Source organism: Hemicordylus capensis, chromosome 12 (assembly GCF_027244095.1).
Source record: "Hemicordylus capensis ecotype Gifberg chromosome 12, rHemCap1.1.pri, whole genome shotgun sequence".
NCBI lineage: Eukaryota > Metazoa > Chordata > Lepidosauria > Squamata > Cordylidae > Hemicordylus > Hemicordylus capensis.
Window position 1 is genome coordinate 21,908,541 of NC_069668.1, and position 23,101 is coordinate 21,931,641.

A 23,101-nucleotide genomic window follows, 5' to 3' on the forward strand; every position below is an offset into this window, starting at 1 on the left:
ATTGGTGGATATTATTTTGCAAGTCTAATAAGTTTACTTATACTGTTCCTGTTCCTGTTCCCACTGTGCAGTGCTGAGCTTTGCCCAGCACCAGTGGGGCCCCTTTTAAGGAGACAAAGGCCTCTCCTGCTCTGATGCCATCTTGGGAGGCACAAAGCACTGCATAGGTAGAGTCAGGGCAGCGTGGTGCAATGGTTAGAGTGCCACTGGACCAGGGAGACCCGAGATCAAATCCTCAGGCTTTGATAAAGCTCACTGGGTGACTCTGGGCTCTACCTCACAGGGCTGTTGTGTGGCTTTTTGAAAGTTTGGAAGTACATGTACACTGTTCCCTGGAGGAAGAGTGGGATATAAACATAGTTAACAACAACATCAGGGCGTAGCAAGGTTGGAGTGGACCTAGAGACAAGATTTTAAAATGTCCCCCCGCAAAAGTCCAGGGTCTCCACACACCCCAGGCTCTCAAGGATTTAAGTCTGATATTTCAAAGTAAGTATGCTGCCTGGAAATACATTTCACGGAATACACACACACACACTTCACAATATATAGTGATATACATTGAGTACTATATATTTGTGCTCCTTTTAATGCCTAGAACACACTGGAAACACTAGTTATCAAAACGGGCCCCTCGCTGCAGATTAGCCAAGGAGACTGTCAACCCTGCAGTGTGAGCCTCTGTCTGTTTTCTCAGGATTCTGAACAAATCCAGTCAAGTTTGATTCCAGGAGGTTTTTCACAGGAGGCTTTTAAAGCCCTTTAACACGCCTCTCCTCTGGAATGGGGGGGCTGCATCCACACGTTGGCCAGACTGATCCTGAAGTAGTCCCTGCGAGTTATTGGGGAGCAGTTTACACGCAAGAAAAATAAAATAAAATAAAAGCACAACACACATGCTTGACAGTTCTCACTCAGACCTTCTGGGTTGCAAAACAACTTGAACAGTTGAAGTGCATTTATGAATGAATGAATGAATGAATATAATATTGTTTGTTCCAAATGTTTTTGTAATTTTCTGCCACGAAACAAGCCACTTATAGGACCTTATTAGATAGTTGTTTGTTTGTTTTTAAGCCAGCCAATTTCCCAAGCTGTTTTAAACTAAATATTTGGATACTTCTCAGTCTCCCTCCCCCACCCCCCATATCAAAGCCCTATAGCAAGCAGGTCCCTATATATCTGGGGGCGGGGGTGGTGGTGGTAACCACAAAAAAAGGAATTCACATCCTACCTGGGAAAGGCTGGGCGGGCTGGCCTGAGCAGAGGGTCCGCTGCAGAGAACTGGGGTGGCCCCTCGGTCTGCCTGCTTCCGGGCTTGCCTGGGGCCTGCCGGCTTACTCGAGTTCAGGCTTCAGCGAGGCCTACACGAGGGCCTACATTTGAAAACGCCTGTTTCTGGCTCGCACAGGTTCTTGCCCACACATCTGCCCTCTTCTCTTGGCTGGTCCAGGCACCAGCTTCTCCAAGCGCTTTCATTTGAATGTGGAACACAGAGCAGTTTCAGACTGAAAGGGAATCACTTCCCAAAGTTGAGCTTCCACTGATGCCAGCTTATTATTTATTCCATTTCTGAGTGACACTTCCACAGGAATATTCTCAAGATGGCTCACAAAAATAAGACTAATTAGACAATAAGCCCATTGTGAGCTGTCCAGACTCCTGGTGACTAGTATAGTCTAGTGCCATCCTTGATCATGACATCCCCAATCCGGAACAGGAGGAAATGGCTTTATGACATCTCAGACACTCTGGAAGCACACTTGGAGAACCTTGAAAAATACATTTTATTTTTTAAAATTTATTATTATTAATATTATTAGGCATGTGCAGGAAGAAATGGGCTCCGTGGAGGAAGTGTGGGATAGAAATGTAAATGAATGAATGAATAAATAAATAAATAAATAAAACATGGCCCTTCTGTGGTACAATCTGAAAATGGAAGCCCCAGCAACTAACTTTTAAAAAAGTTTTTAAAGTTAAAAGTTAAAAAGTTTTAATTTTAAGAAGTTTAAAAACCTTTTTAAAAGGCCTTAAAAACTTTTAGTTTTTAGTTTTAGCTTCTTCCAACCCTGGAAGAACAGCTTCCTCCAGTTTGGGGTAAAATCCCAGTCTAGATGACATGGGGGAATGGACCCTCAGTTGGACAAGTGAAACTCACAACAGCCCAAGAATTCATTCCGAGGCTGGGGGCCAAACTGGAACCACGGTTGGGTCCGGGAACTGCGGTTTGAATCATCCGGACAACAAGGCCGTTGAACCGGAGGTGAGGACAGAGACAACTGTTCCCACTGAGCAGTGCTGAGCAGTCCTAAGCCTGTGTGAGGAAAGTGATAACGTGTCCAATAATGTTGTCATGAGGCCCGTCATCGGAGCTGGTTTCCCCAGCCTATCTGCACAAACAATTATCCAACTGTTTCCATCATCCCAGAGTGAAGGGCCGGACATTGTATGGAAGGGGAGGGGAGGGGAAGCCCATGCAAAATGGCACATACACAATCCAGGTAATATCCAGGCACATAATTTAATCTTCGGAACTCTCTGCCATGAGATGTGGTGATGGCCACCAGCTTGGATGGCTTGAAAAGGGGCTTAGACCAATTCACGGAGGACAGGTCTATCAATGGCTACTAGTCTGGTAGCTGTGGGCCACCTCCAGCCTCAGAGGCAAGATGCCTCTCAATCCCAGTTGCAGGGGAGCAACAGCAGGAGAGAGGGCATGCACATCCCTCTTGCCCATGGGCTTCTCAGAGGCATCTAGTGGGCCACTGTGGGAAACAGGACACTGGACTAGATGGGCCTCCTTGGGCCTGATCCACCAGGGCTGTTCTTATGTCCAGGTGTAGAGGCAAGGAGCAAAGTTGTGCGATCACTTCTACTGCCCACTATGGCTACCCCCACAGCTGCCCAATAAGCCAAGATCCACCCTTTTGGGAAGGCCTACCAGACTATGGCACTGCCGTGGTGGCCATGCTCCCCCCCCAGCAGTGTAGGACCGAATCTTTTGCCCAGGGGTACTTTATGCTGACCCCAGCTTTGCCCACAACTGCTGCTGCCAATTCTATTCCATTTCAACTCCGGCTCTTACCACCCACTGCCCGTCTACACCTTGCATCCCGCATACATTCATGCAATTTGCTCCTAAGTCAATGAACAGCTAATGAAAAACTGGAAGCTTAAAACAAAACAAAACAAAAAGCCAAAGAAATGAACCCCGTGAGCTGCTGACCAAAGAGTAATTGTCAGATGACATGGACGGAGCCACCCACCGACACCTTGGAGGGCAAGGATAATTGGGCCGGATAATTGGTCTGTGATCAGAATTAAGAGTAGGTCGTTCTCCAAAGGAAGAAGGCAGAGTGGTTAATGCTTTCCTTGCAGCGACTGATGAAACCAAATCAACCCCACGTTCTGGGGGCCTTCTCTTTGTCTTTGAAATGGGGTTTGGTTGGTTGGCTGACCTCTTCCAAGGCAGAACAGAGCTAGGAGAGGAGAGCTGGCCTTGTGGTAGCAAGCATGACCTGTCCCCTTAGCTAAGCAGGGTCTGCCCTGGTTGCATTTGAATGGGAGACGAGAAGTGTTAGCACTGTGAGATATTCCCCTCCGGGGATGATGGGGCCGCTCTGGGTGGAGCATCTAGGTTCCAAGTTCCCTCCTCCCTGGCAGCATCTCCAAGACAGGGCTGAGAAAGATTCCTGCCTGCAACCTTGGAGAAGCCACTGCCAGTCTGTGAAGACAATACTGAGCTAGATAGACCAAGGGTCTGACTCAGTATATGGCAGCTTCCTATGTTACTATGCTCAGTTAAAAAACCCTATTTATGAGTCTTACTAAGTGTTGGCTCAGAGGACATCTTCTCAGATGGCTGTTCCGGATTCAGAACAAACCAAAGCAGCTACTTTCTGGCTTCAGTCATTTCTGTAGATGGTTATACCAAATTGTGGTTGGATGGCTTTAAAACGGGGCAGGACAAATCAATGGAAAAGCCTTTCGCCATGTGGGCTACGTTGAACCTCTATATTCAGCAGCCGCTGCTTCTGAATATCAGGGGCAGGAGAAGCCAACAGTGGTGACGGCTGTTACTCTCAGGGGAAGGGGCCAGAAGCTCAGTGGAGCATCTGTTTTGCATGCTGAAGGTGCCAGGTTGCATGCAGATGGTGCCAAAGCGGTCCCATCCCCGAAGGGGAATATCGGACGGGGCTCACATGTAGTCTGCCATTCAAATGCAAACCAGGGTGGACCCTGCTTAGCAAAGGGGACGGTTCATGCCAGCTCTCCTCTCCTCATCATTCAGGTGCCCTTCCCATTTTGACAGTGCCTCAGTGCTGAGGACATTCATCACGGCACAGAAGAGGCATCTGCAACAGTTGTGCTGCTGCCCATGATGAATGTCGGCAGCACTGCGGCATTGTCAGTTTGAGTCCATGCTCAGATCCTGAACCAGATGATGTTCCCCTAGAGGAGAAGGAGCCCACCTCTCCTGGGACGAACTAGCTGCTTTCTGCTGAGTACGAGCATTGGTCCCTCTAGCTCAGCATTGTCCACACTGACTGGCAGCAGCCCTTTGTGGGTTCAGGATGGGTCTTTCTCAGCCCTTCTGCCTGCATAGCAAAGCCACATGAAGTTTTCCCCGAGGAGAAGGAACCCACTGAGGCCCAGAGATGAATTACGGCCTCATCTGCACGGTGAGGACACAGAGTGCAACTGCTGCTATAACAACATCAGAATGGACCTTGGGAACACAGATGCTTCCTAGCCCAAGTGATGTTTCTAAGCAGCCTTGCAATGGTTTAACATTGCTTGTAGCCCAAAATCAATGTTTCACATGCAGCGTCAGCTCGGGAACCAGGGGCTATCGGGAGGTTTCATTCCATTTCCTCTCATCCTTGCCCTGTCAGTCCCAGGGTGAAATGACCCCAATGTCCGAGTGTTTGTCTTCAAAAGAACAAGCCTTTTGTTTCTATGACAACCTGCCAGATGATGGCAAGGCAAGCTAATCTGCCACTGACCCCATGCACCGTGAGAGACGGCGCAAATGGAGAAATGGTGAAGAAATCTGGGCAGCTGCTACTCTGGGGACGAGCACCACCGGTGATGGCAATTTCCGAAAACTTCCTTAGAATAGCACAGGGGTCCTCGGGGGAGCGCAGAGTTCAAGGAGGCCTCGCTGGCTCAGAGATACCGGCATGCGGGACTTTTCCTTCCACATAGGGCAGAGTAAGATTTTGAAAGTAGAGCAGGCGCCCTTGGGCTAGGGCAGAGAGCTGGTCTTGTGATAGCCAGCATGACTTGTCCCCTTAGCTAAGCAGGGTCCACCCTGGTTGCATCTGAATGGGAGACTAGAAGTGTGAACATCACTGTAAGATATTCCCCGTAGGGGATAATGGAGCCACTCTGGGAAATGCATCTAGGTCCCATGTTCTCTTCCTGGCAGCATCTCCAAGATCGGGTTGAGAGAGACTCCTGCCTGTAGCCTTGGAGAACATAGGATGCTGCCATATACTGAGTCAGACCCTTGGTCTATCTAGCTCAGTATTGTCTTCACAGACTAGCAGCGGCTTCTCCAAGGTTGCAGCAGGAGTCTTTCCCAGCCCTATCTTGGAGATGCTGCCAGGGAGGGGACTTGGAACCTTCTGCATGCTTTGCTTAACATCTGGCCTGAAGAAGAGATCTGTTGAACTCAGAAGCTTATTCACAACTTTGTGACATTATAGTTCATCCTAATAAAGGTATTACTCTGCTTTGGTAGGAGTGAAATGGGGCTGGTGGGATGGATACACACTTATTATTAAGAGTCAGGCTGCACATTAATTTGTTTTCAAATTCAGAACTGAGATTCCAGTTCTTTGTCAGTCAGTCAGTTTATTACGGTCAAAAGAACCAAAACACAACATAAAAAACAACAAACAAAAGAAACAATTGGATGTACCATCAAATATCAACAAAACCGTCATTTAAGCTATTAATTTCCTCTACGTTTCATCAGGGCTGCTAAAAATTTCGCTACAGCAAGGGTTACCTCGGACCTGGAATCAGAGAAGAGGAATTTCACATATACCTGGACTGAACAGCCAGGTTGTGATATTAATAATTTATTTATTAATAATAAATAAATATTAATAATGGGCAGATAAGATTTTGTCTTAAATCAGCATAAAACCCACAGACCAGAAGTACATGTTCCACAGTCTAGATTATTGCATGGACACAGAACCTTTGCGTGAGTGATAGAACCTAGAATCTGCCTAACAACACCTGCAAAGGAAAAGCATTTAAATGGGGTTTGCAAAAGCGATCTGATGAGAACTAGTATTAAGATTAAGTATGAAACCATACACCAACTATTCTGGTAGTTAATACCCAAATGGACTAAAGAGCAGGTCGGACTAACCTTACCGACCAACTCTTGAGAAGTTAAATCCCAAAGTCTATGCTTAATTAAAGAGAAGGTTCAAGTGTGTGCGTCCCATCAAAAACAAATGGCCAGGAGACAGACGAGTTTGACCAATTTTCTGGGAAACAGCTTTAAACCAAGAACTAATAAAAGAATCCGCAACAAGATGGCAAAGTAACTCCAAAGTGTTTCGAAACACATCAATGCAAACCAAAGTTTAATTGCTGTCAACCACACTTAGGTTTCCAATGGACATTGCCCCCTCTATAATAGGACCACAGCATTTGATACACAGTTGGACAATGTTAAAAAAGCTCTTGAAAACCGGGTCTGAATATTACAAAGCCCGTACAATGCTGCATTTATCCATACAGAGACACCATATAAAATCTGTGAGGACAGCTTAGCATCAAAAGTTTTAATGGCAGGTGGAATATAGCATCTGCCGTTAGAATGGAAAAAACACAGAACTACAAAGAACGTGGCATCTGACTTCTGTACAGCACAGCAGCGATAGGTTGATCAAGATATGAAACAGCAAACCAAGGTACCGAAAACATCTGACCTGCTCAACCAGGTGACCACAAACCAGCCATTTATGGCATTTGAATTTCCTCTCAAAACCAGGATCTTAGATTTATCCCAGTGTATTACAAGATAATTATGCCTGGACAAAAACTGTTAAACGGCGTTTAAGGCCCAACCTTTGTCACAAAAATCCACATTTTGTCCCTACCTTCCTTCCTTCCAGCAGCCTACTTGGGAGGTTAGGGGCCTTAGTTGTTCGTATTGTTAAACTGGAACTGGAAAATTTTGCAGATATGAACATTGTAAACTGCCATCTCTACCGAGCCAGACTGTTGGTCAATCTAGCTCAATAATGTCTGCACAGACTGGCAGCAGCTTCTCCAAGGTTGCATGCAGGAGTCTCTCTCAGCCCTATCTGCAGATGCTGCCAGGGAGGGAACTGGGAACCTCCTGCATGCAGATGCTCTTCCCAGAGCGGCCCTATCCCCTAAAGGGAATATCTTACATCTCTCACAAGTAATATCCCATTCATATGCAATCCAGAGAAGACCCTGCTTAGCAAAGGGGGCAATTCAAGGCAAGACTTGCTCTCTTCCCAGACTAGACTACTGCGATGGCACGGAGAATACAGCCACTCCCAGAGGCATCAGCTCTAGACCCACCTTGAGGAAAGTGGGTCCACAGGGGGGATGCTGTGTAAGCCTTAGAAGCCCACCGAGGGTGATTTGCCACCCATCTGTTATGTCTCAGGTTTGCTGGGAGAATCAAGGGGGTGGGTGGGCATGAGGAGAAACAACATATGCTACCCTGAGTTTCTTGGATACAATATAATAAATAGATTATTACATAAAATATAAACTAATAATGTATAAATAACATACCTTTTATTTTGACATTACATAAAACATCATAATGTTATATATAAAGGAGGATACAAATATAAACAATAAAACTTGAACTACTTCATAGCCATCACAAAATGCATCCCTAAATGTAGGATACATCAAGAGGTGGAGAGAAGCTTGAATCCTCTGGTCCCGTTTTTTGTCAGCTGTTCAAAACGGAACAAGAGCTCACCGACAACCCAAGCCGGTTCCGTGCCTGGACCTGAAAAGAGCTGTCTGGAGGGGTGGGGCGGGGGGAATCAAGCGCTCGTGATGGACAAATGCCAAAGTGAGTCTCAGATGAGTTTTCAATCACGCCGTTCCATGGAAAAGGAACTCTCCTGACGGTAAACTTAGCAAATAAACCGGGGGCGAAATCCACACTGGCATAACATCAGCGTCTGCTGCAAAGCGAAGAGCGTGGCCTTGTACATAGGTTAAATGGCAGCATGAAATTCAGGGAAATAGATTTATAGCCTCCAATGGGACTTATTTAATATGTACACTGCTGGCTGGTGCTGAGCTGGAGCTGGAAGCAGCTGTAATTAGAGTGTTCCCTATTTCCTGGCGTCTTCTCCAGCTTTGATTAAAATCTGACCCAGGAAATAACTTCCGGTGCAGCACTGCCTGCCACGAGGCATTATCAGACCCCAGAAAAGTTCCTCCCATCACTGGAACATAGGAAGCTGCCACATACTGAGTCAGAGCCTTGGTCCGCCTAGTTCAGTAATGACTTCACAGACTGGCAGCGGCTTCTCCAAGCTTGCAGGCAGGAGTCTCTCCCAGCCCGATCTTGGAGATGCTGCCAGGGAGGAAACTTGGAACCTTCTGCTCTTCCCAGAGTGGCCCCATCCCCTAAGGGGAATATCTTACAGCACTCACATGTGGTCTCCCATTCAAATGCAAACCAGGGCAGACCCAGCTTGGCAAAGGAGACAATTCATGCTCACTACCTTCTTCTGCATCACCGGTGCTCACTTGTGCATTCATAAAACACTGCAACAAAGCTGTTGTTATGTGACTATACACACCAGTGTGCAACCATATTCATTTTGTGAGGTGTGTTACCGATGAACTCGTGCAAGAGAGAGGGGGCAGGGCAGAATCATGGTGTGATTTTCAAGATACATGTTGGTGAGATGTTCTACAAATAAGCAGAAGAAGATGTGTGCATTAGCAAAACACTATGCAAAAAGAGGTTTCATGCAGATAAATCAGAAATTGCTGGCATAGGAACATAGGAAGCTGCCATATACTGAGTCAGACCATTGGTCTATCTTGCTCAGCACTGTCTACTCAGACTGGCAGCGGCTTCTCCCAAGTGGCAGGCAGGAGTCTCTCTCTCTCTTTCTCTCTCGGCCCTATCTTGGAGGTGCCAGGGAGGAAACTTGGAACCTTCTGCATGCAAGCAGACAAGTGCTCTTCCTCTGAGTTATGGCCCCATCCCCTAAGGGGATTTTACAACACTCACATGTCATCTCCCATTCAAACACAAACCAGGGTGGACCATGCTTAGCAAAGGGAACCATTCATGCTGGCTAGCACAAGACCAGCTCTCCTCCCACAGACCTGCTCTCCTCTCCTCTCCAATGCCTTCAGAAATAATCAGTTAATTAATAATTCAACCTATCAGTAGTTCATCTTCCAATGAACCAACGACGAGCTGGCAAATTGGACAACAATCCCAGATCCATGCATTTGCACCCAGGCATGAAGCGAGATCTTTCCCTCAGGCTTTATCCTTGTCGCAAGGATACGCCTGTCCCATGCATTAATCAATTTCACGCCACTTGTCCTTGGTGGACCTTCCTGGTGGTTTGACTTTAATACATTTAATATTTAATCGCCAGCACCGGACGTTTTCTTTGCGGCCTGCCCCTTTCAATTAGCTCGCCATCGACAAACCAGCGCATCCTGGGCAAGAGAGCTTGGAGCCAAACCAAAGGAGACAGAGCTATCAGTCAAGTGTCTCCCCATTCACAGAGAAACCACGGGTTGGGGGCTCTTTCCTGGCACGATCAAAAAGCTGCACCCTCACTTTTTCCTTCACCCTCAAATTCCTTCCATATTTACCCAAATCAAAGACAGCTCTGAGTTTAAGATGAGCCCCTTAAAAAGTAGAGGTTTAATACAGATTATATCACCATTTACTAGAAAGGAACAGGACTCTGAATTGAAGACGACTCCCTCCCCGATACCTAACATTAAAAAACTTGAGGGGAAACCTACTCTTGGATTCAGGTAAATGCAGTAATCCGTTGCTCCAACCACTCTCCTCCACTTCCAACCCCCAGAGTGAGCCATTAACCCTGGCAGGCTGGCGTGACCCCTAATCTGGGACCCCTCAGGGTCAGGCAGGGTGGGAAGACCAGGTCTCTGGGTGATCCGTGCTGCTGGGGGCCCCCCACACCACGAGAACCAGGGAGTTGAAGCCAGTACCCTTCCTCCAATCTGGGGGTGCTTCATTCTCGGGCTCAGAGCACCATGAGGACCTCCCAACCCAAGCAGAGAAGGGAAGCTGGTCTGGTGGTCGCAAGCCTGACTTGTCCCCTTAGCTAAGCAGGGTCTGCCCTGGTTGCATATGAATGGGAGACTTGATGTGTAAGCACTGCAAGAGATTCTCCTTAGGGAGTTATCTGCACAGGGCTTCATGCTGTGGTGTAAATGTTGAGCAAAGCCACTTCGAATCACACTTGCGGCACAGAGGGAAGCAGCCCCTCCCCTCTGCTCTCGGGTTTTGTTTTCATGCCAGTTCACATCGCATACCTCAGTGTTTTCCTTCTAGCCTATGGGGGGTGCGGGGGGGGGGAGAGAATACTGAAGAGCTACATCTGCATTACTAGAGAAAGCATCCCTCTTATCATGCTAATAATTCTACATCAGTGCCTCTCCCTATCTGCTCAACATTTGAGCAAACGGCGCTTTCAGAAAAAGTAGCTTAAAACCAGCATTTAAAAAAACCGGAAATAACTCGAGATATGCTGGAATTCACAGGACAAAGCCCGACTTGTGTGTGGAGAGGGTTCCAAGGATCTCGAAGGGACTTCGGGGTAAGTTGGGCTGGTGTATGAATGCACACACTCTCTTCTGAAGGAAATTTGGGGTAGAAGCGCTGTGTGCAAAGCCTCCAGGGGATGGAGCCGCTCTGGGAAGAGCATCTAGGTTCCCAGTTCCCTCCCTGGCAGCGTCTCCAAGATCGGACTGAGAGAGATCCCTGCCTGCAGCCTTGGAGAAGCCGCTGCCAGTCTGTGAAGACAATACTATTATTATTATTATTATTACATTTATATCCCGCTCTTCCTCCAAGGAGCCCAGAGCGGTGTACTACATATATACTTCAGTTTCTCCTCCCAACAACCCTGTGAAGTACGTTAGGCTGAGAGAGAAGTGACTGGCCCAGAGTCACCCAGCAAGTATCATGGCTGAATAGAGATTTGAACTCGGGTCTCCCCGGTCATAGTCCAGCACTCTAACCACTACACCATACTGGCTCTCATTCATCCGCTGTGCTCCCTGAGATCGTAGGATAGCATAGGAATCTATTTCCGAGATCGTAGGATAACATAGGAAGCCTCCTTCTACTGAGTCAGACCATCAGTCTATCTAGCTCAGTATTGTCTTCACAGACTGGCAGCGGCTTCTCCAAGATTTTAGGCAGGAATATCTTCCAGGCCTATCTTGGAGATGCCAGGGAATGGAGCCTAGATGCTCTTCCCAGAGCAGCCCCATTTCCTAAGGGGAATATCTTCCAGGGCTCACATGTAGTCTCCCATCCAAATGCAAACCAGGGCAGACCCTGCTTAGCAAAGGGGACGATTCATGTGGCTCCGTGGAAGAGCACCTGCTCTGGATGCAGAAGGTCTTGGGCAGCATCTTCAGGTAGGTCTGGGAAAGACAGCTGCCTGAAACTGCTGCCAGCCTCTGTAGATAATCCGGAGTGAAACAGGACCGAACAGAGCAGAAGGCCCATGGACCTATGATGCAAGAACAAGCACCCATTCCCTTAAACAAACACACACCCCTTTACTTCCTAAGCATTTCCTCCCCCTTGCCTTGCAGGAAGAGGGAAGTGGGTTCAACCGAGACGGAGCAGGCCGTGGGGTGTCTCGGCATTGCCTCCAAATAAATTATGCATTCTCAAATTATCTGGTTTGCCTCGGTCTGTGCATAGCCTCCCCTCCGAGGCGGCATTCACAAGTCCGGAAACAGGAGCGGAGGCCCTGTGAGAACCAAGGTGACATTTCCCAGAAAATGAGTTCAGCTTTAATTACTTTCCTCCGAAAGGAAGAGAAGCATTTCTTGGCGCTGCGCGGGCTCTTGACATAGGAGCAGCGTCGTGGGCGCTGCAAATGTGTACTTTGTATAAGCAGGAAGAAATGGGTTTTTCGGCCTCGACGGGAGAGTCTCTCCACCTCCTCCTTCCCAGTAAAAGGCCTTCTTGGGAAGTGAACGGGGGTGGGGGGGGGCAGCCGGCAGCCAAAAGGAGGCTCGAGAGCACTGCTTCCCAACCTGGGGGCATCCGGGTGTTGCTGAGCTACAAATCCCAGCATCCACAACCACAACACACTGTAGCTGGGGATGCTGGGAGTTGTAGTTCAGCAACATAGAGGAACCACTGCTCTTTTGATTGATTGATTGATTAAGTGCCATCAAGTCAGTGTCACCTCTTAAGCGACCACAAAGATAGTTTCTCTCCAGGATGATCTGTCTTCCACTTGGCCTTGAAGGTCTCTCAGTGGTGCATTCATGGCTGTCGTCATCGAGTCCATCCACCTGGCTGCTGGTCGTCCTCTTCTTCTCTGTCCTTCCACTTTCCCCAGCATGATGGACTTCTTAAGGGAGCTGGGTCTTCGCATCATGTGTCCGAAGTATGATAGTTTGAGCCTGGTCATTTGTACCCCGAGTGCAAATTCTGGATTGATTTGTTCTATGATCCATTGGTTTGTTTTGCTGGCTGTCCGTGGTCTCCTCAAAAGTTTTCTCCAGCATGCAAGTTCAAAAGCATCCATGCTTTTTCTGTCTTGCTTCTTCAAGGTCCAGCTTTCGCATCCAAAGCGTGTCACGGGGAAAAGCCACTGCCCGAAAAATTATAATCTTTGTAGGTTTAGACACATCACGGCATCTAAATATCCTTCCCGAGGCCTTCATTGCAACCCTCCCAAGTGCTAGTCTGTGGCGTATTTCTTGCCTGCTCGATCCTTGACTGTTGATAAAGGTAAAGTGTGCTGTCAAGTCCATTTTGACTCCTGGCGTCCACAGAGCCCTGTGGTTGTCTTTGGTAGAATACAGGAGCGGTTGGCCATTGCCTCCTCCCGCACAGTATGAGATGATCTCCAAGATCGTGCTGAAAGAGATTCTTGCCTGCAAGCCTGGAGAAGCTGCTGCCAGTCTGTGTAGACAATACGGAGCTAGATAGACCAATGGTGTGACTCAGTATATGGCAGCTTCCAATGACCTTCTCTAAGGCTCCTGCTGAGTCGCAGGGGTTTGCCTCCTACCTCTTTGAACTGAGGGGGAGAGCTGGTCTTGTGGTAGCAAGTGTGACTTGTCCCCTTAGCTAAGCAGGGTCCACCCTGGTTGTGGTGCACCCACCCGGCCCAAGGAGGAAGGACTGCTCCTCTGCGGGGAAAGTATGTTCAACCAGCCATCCTCTAGCCCTTCTTGCCGCTCATGAGAAGAGGCTCATTGTGTGGAAGCAAGGGAGGAGGGAAACCTGGGTAGAAGTGATGCCATGGAAGCAAGGGAGGAGGAGAACCTGGGTCGTGTTTCCTCCTCCCTTGCTTCCACGCCATCCCTTCTTCCCAGGTTTTCCTCCCACCTTGCTTCTACACGCAACCGAAAACTGGGAGCACAAACAGCTCCCAAAGCCAGGGAGGACAGAATTCATGCTTGTGTGAATGGCCTCAATATTTCCTCCTTTCCCTGGAGAACCGGAGATGCTGACACTTCAGCCTCCCACTCTGAGGACTAGAAACCCGGATGATTGTGGCATCATTTGCACACAGCTGGGAAGGGAAGGCAGGGCACCCAAGTGAAAAGGTGCCCTTTCCTGATGGCCCAGAGCCATCAGGGCGGTCTGCACAGCGCCCTCAACAGACAAAAGCTCTTTTTCTGCACCGCTTTCTGGCACGTGTCACTGGCTATCAGCTGAGGATCAACAGTGACATCCTGGATTTTTATTATTCGAATTAACAAGCCTCATTGGGAGCAATTGTTCCAGGAAAGAGCTTGGCAGGAGAGAGCTTCATCCTGACTTGAGAGGAAGCTTACCACGATCAATTTGTAGCATGGGATGTTGGCAGGGTTGCTAAAAGCACAGCAGAACCAACCTCCTGGAGGTCAGCAATCCGCTTGCTCACATTGGGTGACATTCAGTTGCAGGTGGAGAAAAAAAGGAGACCTGGTTTTATGGTAGAAGCACTAATTGTCCCCATTAGGAACACAGGAAGCTGCCCTATACTGAGTCAGACCATTAGTCTATCTATCTCAGTATTGTCTACTCTGACTGGCAGCGGCTCCTCCAAGGTTGCAGGCATGAACCTCTCCCAGCCCTATCTTGCCAACGTACTGTATACTTTGGTAGTTTGTTGGTTCAATAAAAAAACTTGTCCTATTAAAAAAAATAAAAAATCTTGTCCTATCTTGGAGAAGCTGCCAGGGAGGGAACTTGGAACCTTCTGCTCTTCCCAGAGCAGCTCCGTCCCCTGAAGGGAATCTCCTCCAGTGCTCACACATAAAGTCTCCCATTCAGGGCAGACTCTGCTTAGCTTAGGGGACAAGTCATGCTTGCTACCACAAGACCAGCTCTCCTAAGCGACCTTGCTAAGCAGGGTCCACCCTGGTTTGCATTCAAATGGGAAACTACATCTGAGCAGTGCACTGTGAGAAATTCCCCTTTTGAAGCAGTGAGCTGGCCTGGTGAGAGCAAACATGAATCATCCAATTGCTAAGCAGGGTCCATCCTGGTTTGCATTTGAATGGAAGACTGTGTGCTGTGCAGACAGTCTACACCAGTCTGTGTAGACAATACTGAGCTAGACAGACCAATGGTCTGACTTGGGTGCTTTCCAGACTAAACCCTACAAAGGGGTCAGGACATATCTCGGAATTGTGCTTCCACACTTCCTGCATCGTGACTTCGCAGTCCCTATGGGGACAGTAGGATGCTGTTCACATTTCCAATGCCTTGTTGTGAATTTAATAGCTGCGAAATAGAGCAAGGATGTCGTACATCTGGCATGAAAAAGTTGCTCTTTTTTCGGATGGTTAATTGCTACCAGACTGCTTGCCCCTGCTGTTTATGTTCTGAATGCGACCTGCCCGAACAGAGGCCTTTTGCTGCTGTTCCAGCAGCTAGTCTGGAAAGCGCCCTGGGATATGGCAGCATCCTCTGATCCTAGTCTGAAGCACACAGAAAGAGATTTGTCCTGGAAACATGGTGGCTTCACTTCTTGCTGATGGCGATGGAGATTGCCACCATGTTTACGTGACAATTACTACAGTTTACTATTGCAAGCTGCCCTGATGTTTCATATAGGGCGGGATAGAAATGTGTTAAATAAATAATAAGTAAATCAAATAAGTACTACGATGAATATTTAGATACCGCTTTCCCATAGAACTGCTCAAAGTGGTTTACATAGTTTCCTACGCTTGCCGCCGATGCCAACTTCTTTCCCAGCCTGCCCGCTGCTGCCGCTTTCTTCCCCCATCTGCCCTCCCTCCCGCCCACTGCCAAAATTTTCTTGCTTGCCCTCCACCGTTTTCTTCCCACAGCTGCCACCCGCCCCAGCCACCACCATTTTGTCCCCCCCCCCCCAGTTTTGTTTCCCGCCTTGTCTCTGGCACCACCACTTTCCTCTTCCCCTGTCAGCAGCTTGCTCCTGAACTCTCGCGAGAGCTGCCACACATGGGATTAGCGATGGGTATGGTACACCTAAGATATATATAGATACAGATATAGATATAGATATGGTTCACTGTCGGAACCATATCATTTTCTTTGGTAGAATGCAGGAGGGGTTTACTACTGCCATTTCCCGCGCAGTATGAGATGTTGCCTTTCAGCATCTTCCTTCCTCCCACAGTCTGGGAAACATACCAGCGGGGATTCGAGCCAGCAACCTCTTGTTCCCTAGGCAAGTTTCTCCCCCCCACCGGCATTATTAAGTGGCTTTCATTATAATTCCACTGCACTATAGGCCTTCTTATTTCCCATGCCTTTCCAGGTTTTCAACCACTGCTCCATGAGAACCTCATTCTACCAGGTCTGGGAAAAGCCAATGTCACTTGACTACTTGTTAAAGTGCTGGTGGAGATTCACTCTTGTTTTTCCCCTGCAGCACCCCTGGACCATCGCTTTCCAAGCAACAGGGGCTCCCAATCCTGGGACCATCTCCCCCCATGCCATGAACATCGCAGCTATCTCCCCCTGCAAGTAAGGTTAGGCATGTCTATAAATTGTAGCAGGGGGTGATGGGAGTTGTAGTTCAGCAATATGTGGAGGAACCCAGGTTGGGAACCCCTGTTCCAGATATCAGAAACCCATTAGGGGGCCACGTAAGGAAAAGAGAGAAATGCCCACCCCCTTCTCTGTTATGGTCTTCCCATGGAACTGATCAGTCGCCGATTCAGGACAAGCAAGAGGGAGCTTCTCTCTATGCAACATATAATGAACTTACTTAGGGAATTAATTGCCACAAGACGTGCTGCTGACCACTTGCTGGCATGACTTTTCAAAGGGATTAGACAACTGCATAGACTGTAAGCCCCTCGACACCTATCAGTCAAGGAAGCTCAGGTAAAGACAGCTCCTCAACTCAGAGGCAGAACACCACTTCCCAGAGACGGGGAAGAGTCCCAAAGCACAGCGTACTCTCTGCCGTGAGCTTCTGGCAAACTTGTCTCTTTACACCATTGCAGTTTCTTTCCTAAGTTGCCCCCATTGTGGCAGAGTTGAGACAGTAGGACAGAGACCTATCCGTTAGCCGGTCCATAACAAATGGTTCTCTGGGTGGCTCATGGCACCACACTAAAAATAATCCAGTAAAAATACAGAAGACACAGCAAACAAATCACACAAAAATTACAAAACACAACATAGAACGTTTTAAAAATGTAATAAATAAATAAATAAATAATCAATTGTAAAACCAGTTTTTCAAAGCCTGAGTGAACAGAAAGGTCTTCACTTGGCATCTAAAAGAACAAAGGACGATGCCAGGAGAGTCCCACTGGAAAGGCGAGTCCAGGGAAACTATTCCATATGGGATGCCACCACTGAAAAGGCCCTCTTCTTCCTAGTATAATATGACGATGATTGGCGAGAATGATTCATCGGGCACTGCCTGCATCTATAATGCTTGGCAAATACTGAGAGGGCAGATCCCTGCCTCAAGAGGCTTACAATCTAGAAAATCAATGGAGAATAATAATGTGTCACGTGTACAGAAGGCTTAGTTATATCCTGTCCCAGGTGAGCCAAGAACATAGGGACACAGGAAGCTGCCATATACTGAGTCAGACCCTTGGTCCCTCTAGCTCAGCATTGTCTACCCAGACTGGCAGCGGCTTCTCCAAGGTTGCAGGCAGGAATCTCTCTCAGCCCTTTCTTGGAGATGCCCGGGGCGGTGGGGGGGAGAAGACCCGGAACCTTCTGCATGCAAGCAGGAAGGTTTTCCACCCCGGATTTGTGGCCCCATCACCTAAGGGGAATATCTAAGGGCTAAGCCCGCTCTCCCCTCAGAACCCCCTCCGGCACGTCACACCGATCGTGTGAAGCGCCTTAGAGTTTCATTCATTTCATGGGAAGAGAGCTGGAGGTTTTTCACACCCCGTTTTTAGTCCGCATCCTCCGGAATGGAGGGAGTGTATTCACATATTGGCCAAACATACCCAAACATACCCTGAAGTCCCTGCAAGCGATCGGGGAGCACTTCACACACAATCTGGGTTTTTCATTGCATGTCAGTGTCGCCCAATTGATATCCGGGGTTAAAAACCCCACTTTTTGCTGCTTCTTTTTAAGGGGGCAGCTTCGATCTCACAATAAAGCCTCGCAGAAAAGCCGCGGTGAAGCCTGCTGTCTGGGAAAGTTCCTGGTCTTGTAGTAGCAAGCATGCATCAATCCCTTTGCCAAGCAGGGTCTGCCCTGGTTTGCATTTGAATGGGAGACTCCATGTGTGAGTGCTATAAGATCTTCCCCTTAGGGGATGGGGCTGCTCTGGGAAGAGCACCTGCCTACTTGCATGCAGAAGGTCCCAAGTTCCTTCCCTGGCATCTCCAGATAGGGCTGAGAGAGACTACTGCCTGCAACATTGGAGAAGCCACTGCTGGTCGACGTCCCCAAGTAGGCTTCTACTGAGCTAGATGGACTGATGGTCTGTCTTGGTATATGGCAGTCTCCTCTGTTCCTATTGAACATATTTGGGCCCTTTGTCTTTTGGGTGCAGAAACCCAGAAGTTAAAGAAATCAACCTTACTGGAAATGTGGAGTGCTTGAAAAACAAATGCTACATCCTCCATGTTCACTGAATACTGCCGCTTTACAGAGAACAAAACGTTTCGTGAGCAGACCATTTGCCTGGCTTTTGAACAGAAAGTACTGTCTGCCGTTCAGGAAATGATGCTACAGAGCCACTCGGCTTCCCCTCCTGCTCCTCACACAGGGGAACAAAAATCAAACATTTGCTCTTTGGAGATCAAATCAATTCCACAAGCACGACACTTGATCCAGTGGCAACGAGGAAACCTAAGCACCATTCCACCACATCTCCCTTTGCAACCATGTCCCACCTATTTGGGGAGAACGCCACTCTTCAGTATCGATAAATGCTTTTAGGGCCCAAGAGGGAGAAACCCAGATTGGGCAGCTCTCTTTCTCGGCCTTTAGATTCCAAGGATATCTTTGTTCCCACCAAAGTTTGCAACTCCTGTGTGGAGCGGCATTTCCAACACACAAAAGAACTTAAGCGAGAGCAGTAGTAAATTGGAGTGACACACTGAAGAGTGACCGTGGCTAAGATCATCATGACTGCCCCCCCGCCCCGGTCAAAACTGGCAGCAACATTCCAACAATTGTGACAAAGCTAATGATGATGATGATGATGATAATTGTGATGACTCCCCTGTTCAACAAAATCATGCTCAAGACAGAAGAGAAATCATCATCATCATCATCCCAGTAGTAACTGGCGCCCTGGGTGCAATCCCAAAACAATTTGAAGAGCACCTCGACACCATAGGGGCCACAGAAATCACCATCAGCCAATTACAAAAAGCAACTTTACTGGGAACAGCCTATGTTCTGCAATGATATCTATAATAATAACAACAATGACCATAAAATTCAGCCATCCCAGGTCCTTGGGAAGGACTCGATGTCTGGATAAAACAAACCAGTCAATAACACCTGTGACTGTGTAAACAAACAACAACAACAATAATACCAAAAGAACTTGAACACCATCTCGACACCTTGGGCTTCAATAAAATTACAACACATCAACTACAGAAGGCCACGCTACTCGGAACAGTACGAATATTACAACAATATCTTTAATATTTTCTTTAGTTATCTTAGACCCTTGGAAAGGGCCCAATAATTAGAGTGCCAAATCCAGACAAGAACATCTGGTGGACTGTGTGTAAATAATGATGATGATGATGCATTACCTTTTGTCTTTATTTTGCTTTCGGGACCTGTGCAAAAGCCCTATCAGAACCACAGCTGCCCGGATCCCTGCTCTTTTTGAATGCATTCTGCCAGGCGGGTGTGACATCGCTCAGGTGACACTTCTCCCGGCTGCGCTGCCAGGATTGCCACAGCCTTTGGCAAGCGACCTGTTTCTAAGAAGTACAGCTCTCCCTCCCTCCCTCCCTCAGGCATCCTCATTCGTCCTCGCCCTCGCTTCTGCATCGCTCTTCCAGCCTGATAGGTAAGCCTCTGCCTGGATCAGGCAAGCCGCCCCACTCTCTGTGACCTTCAAGGTCACCTGCAGCCTCCTCCCTGCCCTTCCTCATCCAGATCCTGTCCTGAGCTCCCTTGGCTCGGGGGGGGGGGTTTCGCGACCGCAAGGGTGGCAGGCCCCCAGTCAATTAAATCGCTTTCCACCGTACCAGCTGCACATGTGGTCACCGGCTCTGCCAATGTGTCACGCTTGCACTATGCTTGCAGCCGTCAACCTCCCCCCCCAACCATTTGCCACAAAAGGAGGACAGAAGTCGGAGGTTTGCGAAGTGCAGGCTGCCCAGAAATTTGTACAGGGCTCGAGGCTCTGCCGTCGTCTTATCCCGGAGAAAGATCTCCCAGCATCAAAGCAAGAGCCACATGGAGAGACAGTGTGTTCAAGCCTTTTTCCTAGTGCTGGCTTGAGAACTGCTCAACAGAGGACCGTTCCCTTCAGCATGACCGTATTTTGTGCTGTTGCGATGCTTCCCCGGTTTTGATGCTTCTCTGGTTTTGCATGTTACGGGGACCAAAGCTTTCTGAAAGGTTGGTGTGCTTAATTACTTCAGTTCTGTTTCCATTTCCTTAAAGGTGGCATTCTTCCCTGCAATGAGGCTTTGGGGGAAGTCGGTTATCTGAGCCTCGTCCTGGGTGTTGAAATTGTCAGCAGAACCACAACAGCTGTGATTTCTCCCCCCACTCCCCAAAAATAAAACAAAATAAAAATGTTTCCTCACCACCCTGCTAGTGGATGTCATTTGCTGATTGCTGTTGAGGATTAGAAATGTTTTAAGAGCATTAGACGGAAAGGGGCTTGATTTGTCTGGCAGAGATGTGATCAGTTCATCTCTGCCTGTGAAAGCAGGATGGAAATAGCGTGGATAGTCAGGGATTTGATGCAGCAAGCAGGAGCAGAAGGAGGGTTTTGGTGAAAACTTTTGGCAACTGAAAAGAGCATCCATCTTTTGGTGATTATTTGGGGCAGGAAGCCCATTCAGAGTGAGGGCAATGCTGATGCAGAGTGGATTGCCCTTGCTCTTTATTGCTGTAACATCATCACGTAGCTAAATTGGACTGGCCAAGCAGGAGTGTGATGTCATAGCATCCACCACATGACATCAGACCTCACCACATGACATCACAATCCCACAGTTGGCTGGGATTGCCCATGTGACTCTTGCCAGAAAGATTTTTTTTAAACGCACTGCAATTACCGCAGATTGGGAAACAAAAGTGTAAACATGGCTGAACAGGCAGGCAGCAAGGAGCGTGGGAGAATATCCCCTACCCCCCTAGTTACAAAATGACCTCTTTAATGCACAAAAACTGGATTTCAAAATAAACTTACAAACTTACAGACAAGTAAGCAAAGCAAATGTTTCGGTGTGAAACACCATTGATCAGTGCTCTTTTTGGTATACCAGTTGGTAACATGTCAAGCCTTTAATGCAGTATCCAAACCAAAAGTAGAAATAAATGGGTGAGGGGTGGGGAGAGAAGAAAAGGAGCAAATTTTTTAACCCTTTCAGCGATCAATATATCTCATGCCTTCTTTCATCTCTTCCTTTACATTAATCTTGGGTTGCAACAGCAATTAATACTCGGATGCAATGAAAATTACTTCTTTAATCTTACGCCCCATTAGATTCTCTTCAGCTGCCAGGATGGACACTTTTGTCTGGGTTACTTCTCCTTGTTTTCCCCCTCATGTGCATTGCCCACGGTTTAGTTTGATTTTTATTATGCTGCATATCAACTCATAATATATCTCCATTAACGGCCTTCCTGATCCCCCAATATAAAACACTGCACATGCCATCTTATACATTGCCCCCTTCACCCTACACCTTCATCCTCCTCACAGGTAGAAAAACCCTTCCCCTCACATCAGATCAAACTGTATAGTCGGGATTTAACTAGATGCTGTTTCAGTGTGTTAGGGGCTGTGCACACACCATTCACCTGAACATGCCTATTCAGGAATTCGTGTGCCCACCACGTACAATCTATCTGTTACAAATGGATTTTTAAAAACCGGCAATCCTTTTTCAAACTTAACCCGCCTTAAAAAAAAAAAGGTTAAGCTTATACCCTTTATTGGGTAGTTTGATGGGAAGTGTATATGCATTGATTTGAATCAACTATTTGGCCTTTTCTCTGGGTCTCAATTTTTCTCTGGATCTCCCTAGATTGTAACCTAAAAAATCCACTCCTATTGCTCTCTGAATTATGTCCTTAACAGCCTGCTGCTATCCAAGGGTGTGCCGAGTTCTTATTCATGAAGATCTCTTATTCATAGGCTTTCTATATCAGCTGGTTTCAGTTGAACTCCACTAATCTCGATTTCAGTATCTAAAAATGATAACCAGCCCTGCTCCCTCGGTTGTATCTCATACTCCCCAAACTGAGCTCTCTCTCATGATTTGTGAGAAGGGCTTGAAGGGGCAAGGGGAGGAAGCCTCAAAAAGCTGACCTCCCCTGCAGATGATCCTCTTCTTGTTGCTGGGTGGCCGGATCGGCCACCCAGACGATTGCCAGTTTCTGCCAGTAGCTCTGAGGGTTGGGGTGCCCGGACATATAGCCCCCCATTACCTGCCCCCCCTCCCTGAAGCCACCCACGAACCCTGCAGTGTGCCAGGCCCAGTTGGGGCTGGCAGACAATCAGTGAAATGGGGTTAGGAGAGTGTGGCTCCAGAGGAGGGTTTGCCACCGAGACACTGCCAGGGCCAGGCACAATCTGGGTGGTACACACCCATGGTCTGAACCAGGCTGAAATGCCTTAGCCCAGTTTTGCCTGCGGACGTGAATAGCTTCTCTCTTAAGTCCCCCAAACTTTTTATCAGCTTGATCTTTAGTCCTAGTAATAATCAGGATATCATCCATATAAGAAATCAAATTCATATAAGAAATCACAAGCAAAGGCGCAAGCTGGATTTCCCACAGCCAAACCCTGCTTCTGTGAAAGGAACTTGCCATTAAATCTAAATACATTGCACCAGGGATTCTCCATGTTGGGTCCCCAGATGTGATTGGACTTCAACTCCCACAATCCCCAGCCCCACTGGCCTTTGGTGGGGGATTATGGGAGCTGAAGTCCAATAGCATTGGGGGACCCAACGTTGAGAATACCTGAACTAGAAGGTCATCAAGTCAAGGATTCTCAACATTGGGTCATCAATATCTTTGACTGGGGAGCTATAACAATTGATCCACTGCCCCCCACCAATCAAGTGGACAAATATACCCCACATACAGCAAGTTTTCTGTAGTTACAGTTTGTACTTCTCAATGCTTTCTTTCTTGTAGAGAAGGGAGTTCTATGATGCAACTGGGTAACACCCCTACAGA

At 47.8% G+C, this 23,101-nt stretch overlaps 1 protein-coding gene across 8 annotated transcripts in view; it reads right to left on the bottom strand.

The window, feature by feature from the left end:
- Positions 1-23,101, bottom strand: part of LOC128336014 (rap1 GTPase-activating protein 2) — a 196,884-nt gene that overhangs the window by 74,960 nt on the left and 98,823 nt on the right. The window contains exon 1 of one of the 8 annotated variants that reach the window (XM_053275070.1): positions 19,480-19,586. The exons of the other annotated variants lie outside the window; for them this stretch is intronic. Coding sequence (XP_053131045.1) covers positions 19,480-19,586 — 107 coding nt within the window. Of the gene's footprint in view, positions 1-19,479; positions 19,587-23,101 lie in introns of those variants that run through there. 8 annotated transcript variants of the gene reach the window in all.